A 13,072-nucleotide genomic window follows, 5' to 3' on the forward strand; every position below is an offset into this window, starting at 1 on the left:
GTTTGTCTTTTATCCTTTGTCTCTCCATTTTGCTATTCCCTTTCCCTTCCCTAGTTCTAATACATGTATATACAATATCCCTTTTCACCTATTTTAAATAAGAGCATATCTACAATGTCTAAAAACTTCATTGAAAGTACCTCCTTAGTTATTTTTGCATAGCTAGAAGATCTTAGTTATATAACTATTTGTTTCCCTTCAATATTTTTGTCACATTGTCAGAGTGTGTACATTATTTACTTTGATCATATTTGAATATTGATTTGCTTTCTTTTCTCCAAAATATTTCAAACTTTTGCATATTTTCCATTAGACATGCACATGTAAGAAATATCAAAAACACATTAAACAGTTACACAGCATTAGGAGATTCAAAATGAGAAAGAAAAATTGCTTCTTCAGAGAAAATGACTGAGATAAATATAAGTGGTTTATAATACTCTCTAGCTCTATTGAAAATGGCTTTTTATCATCTCCTTCCCTACTGTTGTACAGATGGGATATTATTATTGAGTTTCATTTCTCATTGTTAGCCTTATTCTCAAAGTAAATGTGAAAGATATTTCTATAGTTATGATTATTGGCTCCCATGAAGAAACGAAAATGAGTTCTCAGTATATATCAGACATTGGTTAGTCACTGTATCTGAAGTGCCTAATACCTTACCATCAGGAAATAGAAAGGATCAGCACAAAGTTGGAAACAAAGTATAGTGAATCTAAATTTTCAATAATGTTTGGAGAGGGCTAATTTAGTTTAAGAATAGATATTTTCCATAACGTCATTGATTTTTCTATGTCTTAAAAGTTAGTTGTCTTTTATACAAAGGAGGAAGTCACACCAGATAGCATAATAAAAGAAAAAAGACATATGGGCAAATAGAGGCATAATAGTTTAACCTGAATTCAATCCATTCTTCAAAACATACATACACACACATACACACACACACACACACACACACACACACACACACACACACACACCCCACCCTAAGTGTAAAAGGAAGAGTCCTGCCTTAGGATAATTATGACTGGATTTAAAATCACACAAAGTAAAGAAATCTCAAAGTTCTATAGCTTTTATAAAACATTTACTAAGATTACTAATGCAAAAAATATTATTCTTTAAATAATTTATTTGGCATTTTTTCCCAAGCATCTTAGATTATTGCCTCTGAATTTATTCTAATGTTTATGGGTAAGTTTTAAAACATAAAGCTATAAAAATAGAAAAACTTTTTGTTCTGGGAAAATTAAATTTTAAGAATTTACTCACAATAGTAAAAAAGCACAAAACAAACTATTCCTAATTTAATATCCCCCAAATACTTCATTCATAATTCTAAAAGGGAACATAGGAATAGCATTAAATAGTAACGATTAAAACTTATTTCATTAATATTAGCAAGTTATTATCCCAAGTAAACTGAGAAATTACATTTGGAATGCATAATACATAGTATTAGAAAAATTAAGGAAGAATGAGATTTGTAAGCAGGTAACATATTTCATATTAGCTATTAAAAGTTCCATCTTCTCGTTTTTTTTAAAAAAATACCAGAATGATGATACTTTAGATAATCAAATGGTTTCATGTTGAAAGTATCATGACAGGCCATTTTGCCCAAATGAACTAAAAAGTGACCTCAGCCTTTATTGTGCATCCATTATACAATACCAATACAAATAAATTCTCTTTCAAACTTATTACAAAGAACAAACTAATCTATCTTCCATGGTTACACTACACTAATTGACTGCAAGATTGACCTCAAATAGGAAGAAATGTGTTCCCAGGTTTTCTGGTTTTTGTTTTTATTTTTAATTTTTTTTCTTATTTATTGTCTAGGTTTTATTTTGGAACGCAGTATGATTTTTTTTCCCAATAGAAAAATGTTATGGGGCTGGGAATGTGGCTTAGTGGTAAAGTGCTTGCCTTGCATGTGTGAAACCCTGGTTTTGATTCCTCAGTACCATATAAACAGAAAAAGCTAGAAGTGGTGCTATGGCTCAAGAGGTAGAGTGCTCGCCTTGAGCAAAAAGAAACCAGAGACAGTGCTCAGGCCCTGAGTCTAAGCCGCAGGACTGGAAAAAAAAAAAAAGAAAAAGAAAAAGAAAAGGAAAGTGTTATGAAAATATAACTGTGTCCTTAGTGCACCTGTAAGTCTCAATGTATTAGTCACTGAAGTTCTTTATTCCTAGTATGATAGAAACACAGTGTTGTAGATTCCTGTGTGTAACAATGCTGCTGGGAGGTGTAGAGAGACTGGGGGCAGGGTGGCATGTGTTGGTAGGGGGATAATGGCTGAAGTTCCAATTAGTATTAGTCATGTAGGTTTTTAACATGTCAAACCCCTGTGCTCATGGTATAATGGAACAGTCCAAGCTCTGTAGTCAGAATTTCCTCAGGATGAGGATGGGGTTAGACATGGGGAGGACAAGCTTGTCTACTCTTTAGAAAAACTTGAAGGACAATGAATATCCTGGTAATGTATCTCTTCACAGCCTAGCTCTTCTCATGCTCTTTTGCTTTAAAGGACTTCTATTCACAGTTCATTCTAAGGTTCTGTCTGCCTTTGTTTATATTAGCATCTCGGTCCATAGATTGGGGGTGCTATTCAAATACAATTCTATTTCCTATTCTATAAACAAACAGAACCATTCTGGATTTTTCTCAGCATTCTTAAAAATACACTCATAAGGGCTGGGGATATAGCCTAGTGGCAAGAGTGCCTGCCTCGGATACACGAGGCCCTAGGTTCGATTCCCCAGCACCACATATACAGAAAACGGCCAGAAGCGGCGCTGTGGCTCAAGTGGCGGAGTGCTAGTCTTGAGCGGGAAGAAGCCAGGGACAGTGCTCAGGCCCTGAGTCCAACCCAGGACTGGCCAAAAAAAAAAAAAAAAAAAATACACTCATAAAATTGCAAAAGAGAAAGCTTGAAAAGCCTTTCCCTATGAACACTTGTAAGCTACCAGGTTTTATCTCACGTAACTCACTACACAAAATTGACATATTAATTTTGTAGGAAATACAAAAGCAGTTGGAATCACAAAGTAACAGTAGAATTGAAGGTTACAAAGTCCAGAAAGAGAGTTACTTTCGCATGTTAGAAAACTTCAGCTCCTACAAGCCAGTTGGATGTGTCTGATAGAGAGCAGGTGTGTGTTGTATGCACACACATGTGTGCTAGGATGCAGAACTGGGTGAGCAATGAGAAGTAAGTAAATGGTACCTGAGAGTGCTGTGGTGGGATAAAGCTAGAATGGTGGAGGAAGAGAGAGAGGACAGATTTCTCCTTCACTCTTAGGCTCCTAAGTAACCTCTCTCTCATCTCTGAAGGACATGGTGCTGGATGACACCAGAGAGAAGTGAGAAGTGAAGCTAGATCCAAGAGACAGAACCTACAATATCCCAAAGATGGTGGTGGAAATGGAAATGAGATGAAAGACCCTCAAGCCTTGAAAACTAGAAACAAATTATATCTTTGCCAGCTGGCTGAGTGTGCTGTGCCCCCCAGTGGCTGTCAGAGAAGAATGAGCCAAACTGAAAGGAGTTGCGCTGAAGCCTGTGAAAGGGAGTTACATTATTACGAGTGAGTTCCTGAGTTGCAAAATTACTTTTTCCAACCAGCACTTTAAGACTTATATATGATCTTGCCAGGTATAGTGCTCTAGATTAGCACATTTAATTACCCATAGCTGAAGGCTATCAATTAAGATTCCCTAAACATTTGCTTCTGACATCTGGGACCACATTGCTTTTAGAAATTTAGGGAGGCCTGGACCAGAAATGAGAAGAAAGAAAAAAACACACTAATTAATGAAAGATATCTGATTATGTCCTCTCTGTCTCAGTTACATACCAAATTATATATAAATTTTACACTAATAAATGGATATTTGGAGTCTGCCATTAGAAATGAACCAGGAGTAGCTCTTTAATTCATTGAAATGAAATCTTACTGAGAATATCTCTATGAAGTAAAAACCAACTTTCTTTGTATTAAAATAGTACTAATTTTACATAGCATTACATACTCCTGTAAACAAGAATATGTACTACCACTAATACTAATATTATTGAAATTACAATTCCTACTATTTTTCTGTTCTAAGAATTATGAATTTATATTGAAAATGCCACATGGAAACAGCAGTCTGAAGAGACAACTGATCAGGTGGAAGAATTTTTTTGGAAGTCATATAGGTTTAATAGGTTTGGGTTTAATCCAAATGTACAAGTAATTAACACCTCAGCAGCAAGAAAACAATAACTCTATTATAAGTGGTCGAAATAACCTGAACAGTCATTTCTCCTAGGAAGATATATAAATGATCAATTGGTACATGCAGAACTTCTCAGTATCACTAATCACCACAGAAATACAAATCGACAGCAAAATGAGATATCAATGACTACAGTTAGAACAGCTGTTATCCAAATGATGAAAGATAACAAGAGAATTTCATGGATACTCTTGTTGGGAATGTAAGTTTGTACAGCTCTCAGAAAAAAATAGTATAGAGGTTTCTCAAAAAACTAAAAATAGAAAGCAGGCCTCGTGGCTCATGCCTGTTATCCTGGACACTTGTACAGACAAGATTGGCAGAATCACAGTTCAAGGCCAGACTAGACAAACATTTCTTGAAACTCCACCTCAACCAATAAAAAGTTGTATGCTGAGGGTGGAATGGGTAATTCCAGCTACACCAGACGCTTACATAGAAGGATTGCCATCCAATCCAGTGGGAGCATAAATGAATGATTTCTTTTGAAAAAAATAACAAAAGCAAAAATGGCAAGGAACATGACTCAAATGATTATGTGCCTGCCTAGCAAGGACAAGGCCCCAAGTCTTCAAGTCCTAGTATTAACCAGAGGAAAAATAAAATAAAATAAAATAAAAATAACACTACCATAGAATCCACCAATCCGAATACTGGGTGTATATTGGTCACTACAAGAGAATACTAGACTCATACAAACTTACTAAAAAGGTTTTGTAGTTCAAAGTCTCAGAGACCTAAACAATATGTATGTAAACAACATACCCTCTGACAAAAACTCCCCATTGGGCTATTTTACCATGTGTCAGATAGCAATAAAGGGAGTATATGCAGGAGCAAGTAGATTACATTTGGTACAGGACAGAGAGACATTAGAAGAGGGACTGGACTTGTGTCTATTATAACAACCCTCTTGAGAGAATCACCAAGGAGTGGAAGAACAACTTCATTCCTTCAACGATTCCACCAGCTCTCTCCTCAGTCATGACCAAATCCTATTCTTCCACACAAAGAAATGATGAGTGTTTGCACTGGGGGAATAGGACAAGTCTCCTGATTCGATCATTATACAATGCATCCAGGCATGCATACATCACATTCCAGCTCATAAGTTTGTTCGATTATCACATCAATTAAAAAAAGTAAAACTGAAGAAAAAACTGAAGAAAAAACTGAAGAAAAATAGGTGAAGTTTTCATTATTTTAAAAAATGAATTTAGGGCTGGGATACAGCATTTGCCTAGTAGACATAAGGCCCTTGATTTTATCCTCAGTGCCACACCTAACTAACCAATTAAATAAATAAATAAAATAGAAAAATTAAGATCAGTATAAATTATCCATTGACCTGAGTGTTCTTTTAGCCTAGTCTACAAGGTTGTTACTAATTTTACTGCTAATAATATGCATATTGAAAACAATTCAGTGAGGAAGCATATTTGATTTGTGATTGTGATTTGCTAAAGATGGTATTTATGTTGAGACAGAAACATCATTTTAAATAAAGACATTGTCCAATGTGAAATCCTTATCCATTTTACAGCAGTCTGATTTGATGATCTGAAATGATTATATTTTTTGAATTCTAGTTTCATGCCAGGAAATTCTGTTTTGCAAGCTTAAGAGAGGATCTCATTTTGGAATTGATTTTTCCTATCAAATTCCTATCAAATGTAGTTGCTGTTATTACTGTTTATAAACACAAAATATGAGGCTCAGAGTGCTAAAATTAAATTACTTAAAATTTTATTTGCTGAATGTTAATTAGCTAAAAATGCTGTTACCTTTTGTAAATGTAGAAAGATATTTATTTTGAAGACTTTTAATGCTTATGATTATATTTGTGCAACAAGAGAACTGAAAATGGTAAATATGGTAATGCCTTAATTTATAAGTGATTAAACCGGTTTAGAAATGAATTAACTTCTCTAAATTCACACGACAGAGCTACCACATTTATTTTTGTTTCTGTACCAATTAGTTTCTCCACAACTGACTTGCAACTAGAAGGGGGAAAAGGTGCTCATAGTATCCAGGGGCATGTCCTGAAAGTAGACATGGCAGAATGCCCACTAATTTGACCTATGGTCCAGGAAGCTTCCTCCTCAGCATCTCTCAGATATGCTGCTTTTGGCACTAGGAATAGGTCTTATGCTTCTCTGCAAATTGGGCCCAAAGAGCAGCCTGGAAGTCCTGCTGAAGGTGCAAGACCCAAGCTTTCCATGTCAAAATTGCATCTAATGCATGAGCAAACAAAGCATGGTTGACCGGAGGATGTGAGCTAAAGTTCTCTAAAAATACCAAATGTGTTGTTTCTTTTCTTTGGAGTTCATTTCATAAAATATTATTTTATATGATCATATGTACATACCTATTGAGCCTTTGTCAACCACTCTAATTTTTGTAGTTGCTGTTATTGCTGTTTTGTTTTCTTTTCCTTTTGTCCTATTTGTTTGTTTGTCTTTGGGAGGATCAGAATGGGGCACAGGAAAGGTAGAACAAAGGGTGAACAAATACAACAGTGGTGCTGACTAGACACTGTGCAAAATGAACTGTACATCTTGTAGGTGAGTTGGGAGGGGAAAATGAAGAAAGCAAGGGAAAGGGAGATATGGGTCAAAAAGAATTGTACTCACTACCTGATTCATCTAATTGTAACCCCTCTGTATCTCAACTCTATAACAATAAAATATTTTTAAAAGTCACATCTGTATTGAATATCCTGAAAACTGTGTTGCTGACTAGATCATCGTGACTGTGAAAAGACTGAATGCTACAGATCATTAGCCAAAGTTACCTTGGGATGTCTTCAATCTCTTTTAATAACCATTTACTATCAACCTCTGTATCTTAACCTAACATCCTCTTGATTACATGAGATTTATAGCTAAGTTTGACAGACCTTGACTTGGTACCAACTATCATATGGAGATTTTGTAACATTTGAAATCCGTGGAAGAAATTTCCCCACCTTATTGCAGCTAATCCATCTAGTTTTTCACCAGCTTAAGGGGCAGATGTGTACATTCATGTTACTTGGGCATGAAGTTCCCTAAACTTATTTTAGGGTGAAGCATTTTGATTCACAACTTGAATGCAAATATTTTTGGCACACGTCCATAATTAAATTGCCAAAGCCTAGAATACTGATAAGAAACTTACCACTGATTACATTCACGAGTGGTTCTCACAAGTCATTGATGAATCGCAATAAATCACTACCATTAAAAAAATGTATTCACCTAAACAACCATTAACATATCCACATGCTAGAGTAAGAGAAGCAATCACATTCTTCATGAGGATGAAAGAAAAAAATCATAAAGGACCTGCCATAAATCTGTTTTCACTCTGATGATGTGATGTTTACAATCACCTCTGAGAATTTTGCTCAGTTCAAAAGACTACACAAGTATGACTCCTCATACTGTGTAAAATTATTCCTTCCAAACCTGGCACACACCCCTATCATACCATTTACTCAGCAGCTACTGTTCTCTTACTTCTTAACATGATACCTAAAGTGATAGCATATACTTATTGTTTATTTATTAGCTACATTGTTACCTAGAGTATACATTTTGTGTGACAGAGAAACCTGACATTTAATAGCTACTCAATAAATTTGCTCAATTGAAAATTACGATGAAAGAACAAAACAGATTTGCAACCAAAGAATAGACTGCTAATTGCCAGACACTCTACCATCCTGTATGGTTTCAAAATTGCTCAATGTCTCCACACTAAATGTTAAACAACATACAGTTACGTGAGTGTTAAATGACTATACATAACCACAAAGGGATATTAGTGACTATTATAAAAATATTCCAATCTTTTAGATTTCAGTTACAATGGCTAATTGGTGGCTTTAGATCTTTTTTTTAATATTTATTTATTAAACAAAATTTTTTTGACAAGGTGTTGTGCAAAAGGGGTACAGTTGCATAGTAGGGCAGTATGTACATTTCTTGTGTTATCTTACACTGTGTTTTTCTTTCCCTTCCCTAGGTCAGGTAGACATATATACAATACATAATGTACCAAAAACATATACAGTAGCCACGTGGCCTACGCCAAAGAAAATTCGCCTAGGGCTTTAAATGTAATGTCTACAATAGACAGTATGTTGACAATAGTCTTATATGAACGTACATACATAGCTTTCGAGCTATTGTGATCCACTGAGAGGTCAATTTTTGACCTTTATATGTTGAGTAGTTGGTTTTAGTTACATAATGTAGGGTCGCTGACCCAAACCTGTGGGAAATAACATTTGACAAGAGGTTTTTGGTTTCACAGACCTGGTCTCTACTGTCTCCCCGTCACCCCATCTTAAACAGTCATATATCAGGGAGATCATGCCCCTTTGTTTTCTGTGTTCTAGGCTTGTCTCATTCAACATTATTTATTCAAGTTCTGGCCATTTCCCTGTGAATATTTCACCATTCCTAATCCTATGTAGTATTCCTAATTGCTATGTAGTATTCCATTGTGTATAGGTACCATATTTTTTTGATCCATTCATCTGTGGAGGGGCTTCTGGGTTGTTTCCATATTTTGGCTATTGTGAATTGTGCAGCAATAAACATGGAAGTGCAAATGTTTTGTTGATATCTTGGGACCCGCTGTTCAGGATAGATGCCTAGGAGTGGTATGGCTGGGTCATAGGGTAGGTCTATATTGAGCTTTTTGAGAAACCTCCATACTGTTCTCCAAAGTGATTGTACTAATTTGCACTCCCACCAACAATGGAGAAGGGTTCCTCTTTCCCCACACCCTCACCAGCATTTGTTGTTGCCTGAGTTCAGAGTAGAGGCCATTCTAACTGAGGTGAGGTGGTATCTCAGGGTTGTTTTTATTTGCGTTTCCTTTACTATCAGGGATGTTGAACATTTCCTCATATGTTTCTTTGCCATTTTTATCTCTTCTCTTGTGAAGTCTCTCTTTAGCTCCTTTGCCCATTTCCTAATTGGTTTACTGAGCTTGGAGGAGCTTAGTTTTTTAAGTTCTCTGTAGATGACAGATATTAGGCCTTTGTCTGTTGCTGTGCTGGTAAAGATCCTTTCCCATATGGTTGGCTGTCTTTCTATTTTGGTGGCTATGTCCTTAGCTGTGCAGAAACTTTTTATTTTGTAGTAGTCCCATTTGTCGAGTCTCTCCCCTATTTGTTGTGCCCCTGGGACTATATTCAGGAAGTTACTTCCTGTGCCTATAAGTTCTAGCATCTTTCCTATTCTGTCCTTCAGTAGTTTCAAGGATTCAGGTCTGATATTGAGGTCCTTGATCCATTTTGAGTTGATCTTGGTGCATGGTGATAGGCTTGGGTCTACTTTGAGTTTTCTGCATTTGGCTGCCCAGTTCTCCCAGCACCAATAGTTGAAGAGGCTATGTTTATTCCATTGTATGTCTTTAGCTCCTTTGTAAAATATCAGCTGACTGTAAGAGTGCGGTTTTATTTATGGATCCTCAATTCTAATCCATTGGTCTTCTGGTTTGTTTTATACCAATATGAGGCTGTTTTTGTTATGATGGCTCTATAGTAGAGCTTGAAGTCTGGTATTGTGATACCTCCTGGACTGCTTTTTTATTTTTTGGCCTAGAATTGCTTTGGCTAGTCTAGGTCTTTTCCTGTTCCATATGAATTTATGGATTGTTTTCTCTATTTCAGTGAAGAATGTAACTGAGATTTTGATAGGGATTGCATTGAATTTGTGTAACAATTTGGGCAATATGGCTATTTTTGCTATATTGATTCTGCCTACCCATGAGCATGGGAGGTCTTTCCATCTCCTTGTGTCTTCTTTGATTTCCCTTATTAGATTTTTATAGTTCTCATTAAATACGTCTGTTACATCCTTGGTTAGGTTGATCCCTAGGTACTTTATTCTTTATTTGGCTACTGTAAATGGAATTGTTTCCATAATTTCCTTTTCTGCTTGTACATTGCTGGTGTACAGAAAAGCTGCTGACTTTTGTGGATTTATTTTGTATCCTGCTACTTTGCCAAAATGGTTCATTAGGTGTAGGAGTTTGGGGACTGAGTTTTTTGGGTCCTTCAGATATAAGATCATGTCGTCTGCGAATAGGGATAGCTTGATTTCTTCCTTGCCGATGTGGATCCCTTTGATGTCCTCTTCTTGCCTTATTGCTATGGCTAGAGAATCCAGCACTATGTTGAAAAGAAGTGGGGAGAGTGGGCATCCTTCTCTTGTTCCTGAGTTTGGGGGGAATGATTTAAGTTTCTCTCCATTTAATATGATGTTAGCAGTTGGTCTGTTGTATATGGCTTTTATTGTTTTGAGGAATGTTCCATCTATTCCTGTTCTCTCCAGAGCTTTTAATAAGTATGGATGTTGTATTTTGTCAAAGGCTTTTTGGGCATCTACTGAGATAACAATGTGATTCTTGATTTTAGTTCTGTTTATGTGGTGAATTACATTGATTGATTTACGGATGTTGAACCATCCTTGTGAATGTGGGATGAAGCCTACTTGGTCATGATGTATAATTTTCTTGATCAGTTTCTGGATCCTGTTAGCTAATATTTTATTGAGGAGCTTTGCGTCTGTGTTCATTAGTGATATTGGTCTGTAGTTCTCTTTTTTTTATGGGTCTTTGCCTGGTTTGGGAATGAGTATGATATTAGCTTCATAGAATGAGTTTGGGATTTCTCCCTCTGTTTCTATTTCGCGGACGAGTTTGAGGAGTATTGGTATTAGCTCCTCACTAAAGGTTTTATAGAATTCATTGGTGAATCCATCTGGGCCTGGGGGTTTCTTTGTTGGGAGGTTCTTGATTACCCCCTGTATCTCGCTATAAGTTATTGGTTTATTTAATTGATTTATTTCTTCTTGGTTCAGTTTGGGCAGTTTATACTTCTCTAAGAATTGATCCATTTCTATAAAAGTATTACCTTTAATCCAGTGTGGTCAGATATAATACATGGGATGGCGTCAATACTTTTGGATTTGCTGAGGTTCTTTGTGTGGGCTATGACATGGTCTATTTTGGTGTATGATCCATGGGCTGCTGAGAAGAAGGTGTATTGGGTCTTTGTAGGGAGGAAGATTCTGTATAGATCTGTCAGATCCATTTGGGATATGGTGTTACTTAGATCCTCAGCTCCCCTGCTAATCCTCTGGGTGTTGGATCTGTCTCTTGGAGAGAGTGGGGTATTAAAGTCACCCACTATGATTGTGTTTGGGTCTATTTGTTCTGTAGTTCTGTGAGAATTTGCTCGACATATGTAGGGCCTCTTTTGTTCGGTGAGTATACATTTATCACCGTGATGTCTTGATTCTGGATTTCTCCTTGTATTAAACTGTAGTGACCTTCTTTGTCTTCTTGAGTTGATTTTAATGAGAAGTCCAGCTTGTCTGAGATCAGGATGGCTACTCCTGCCGTTTTAGTAGGTGTGTTTGATTGGAAGATCTTGCTCCATCCTTTCATTCGGAGCCTGTTTTTATCCCTTGCTGTAAGGTGGGTCTCTTGTAGACAACAGATGACAACTTTTTGTTTGCGGATCCATTCTGCCAGTCTGCTCCTCTTTATTGGAGAGTTTATACCATTTATATTCAAAGAGATCAAGGATAAGAGTATTTTTTCTCCTTCCATTTTCTTGTTGGGCTGTTTTTCCTTTTTTTTTTTCTTATCTTTAGTGAGCTGCTCTTTCTGTTGGGCTCTGGCTATTGTAGTTTCTTTCTGTTTCTGTCTGTGTGTCCTGTACGATTTCTGTTGGGTGGGATTCCCCTCTTAGAATTCGCTGTAGGGCTGGTTTTTTATTCACATACTCCTTTAGATCCACTTTACTATGGAAAGATCTTGTTTTCCCATCGAGTATGAACTCCAGCTTCGCTGGATATTTTATTTTAGGTTGGCAATTGTTGGCTTGTAGGACCTGGATGGTGTTCTTCCATTCACTTTGCACGTGGTAGGTTTGTGTGGAGAGGTCTGCTGTTATTCGGATCCTCTTCCCATTGTAATAAATTTCTTTCTTCGTTTTGGCTGCATTCTAAATTTGCTCTTTGTTCATGAGATCTGAAGTCTTGAATATTATGTGCCTTGGCGTGTCTTTTCTAGGATCTGTTCTGCCAGGTGTCCTATAGGCTTTGGTTACCTGGATGGGGTCCCTTATGAGATTGGGGAAGTTTTCTGCAATCACTTTATTGAGAATATTTTGAAGCCCTCTGCTCTGGTATTCGGCTCCTTCTTCTATTCCAATTATGTGCAGATTATATCTCTTGTCTTTGTCCACTAGCTCCTGGATTAGTCTGCCCTGGAGCTTTACCGTTTCTTGGAGTGTGGTAATTTTCTGGTTCTTATCAGCTGCATCATCATCCAAGAGAGAAATTCTGGCTTCCATATGGTCAATTCTTTGTGCTGTAGATTCAAGTGCGAGGTTTATGGATGTCAGAGAGCTATTTATGGTTGCCAGATCAGCTCTGATCTTGGAAATTTCTTCCTTTAAAGAGTTGTATTTTAAATCTATTTTTTCATGCATTTCACTTCTCAGGATGTTAAGGTCTTCTTTGATGGAGGTTTGCACTGTATCCATTTTTGCTTCCATTTCTTTCTTGGCTTCCTGGATGTCCTTTGAGACTTCCACTCTGAACTCCTGGAATTGTTTTCTGATTTCGTTCCTGAGGCTTTCCATCATTTCTGTTAGCATAGCCTCAGTTGTTTTTTTATTCTCCATCTCCTCTTCAGTCGTACTGCTTTTTGGAACTGACGAGTTGGCTTGTCCTTTCATGTAGTTTGCAATATTTCTTTGTGATTTG

General features: G+C 36.7%; 1 protein-coding gene across 13 annotated transcripts in view; it reads right to left on the reverse strand.

Annotated features, from left to right (window-relative positions):
* Positions 1-13,072, reverse strand: part of Magi2 (membrane associated guanylate kinase, WW and PDZ domain containing 2) — a 1,248,503-nt gene that overhangs the window by 909,250 nt on the left and 326,181 nt on the right. Inside the window, exons 1-2 of one of the 13 annotated variants that reach the window (XM_048339899.1) lie at positions 7,455-7,509; positions 5,825-5,956 (exon numbers count right to left, since the gene is read on the reverse strand). The exons of 10 other annotated variants lie outside the window; for them this stretch is intronic. In XM_048339899.1, coding sequence (XP_048195856.1) covers positions 5,825-5,828 — 4 coding nt within the window. In that variant the 5' untranslated portion in view covers positions 5,829-5,956; positions 7,455-7,509. Of the gene's footprint in view, positions 1-5,824; positions 6,065-7,454; positions 7,510-13,072 lie in introns of those variants that run through there. 2 more of the 13 variants (XM_048339900.1, XM_048339897.1) reach the window with 2 other exon arrangements.

Source organism: Perognathus longimembris, chromosome 2 (assembly GCF_023159225.1).
Source record: "Perognathus longimembris pacificus isolate PPM17 chromosome 2, ASM2315922v1, whole genome shotgun sequence".
Classification (NCBI taxonomy): Eukaryota; Metazoa; Chordata; class Mammalia; order Rodentia; family Heteromyidae; genus Perognathus; species Perognathus longimembris.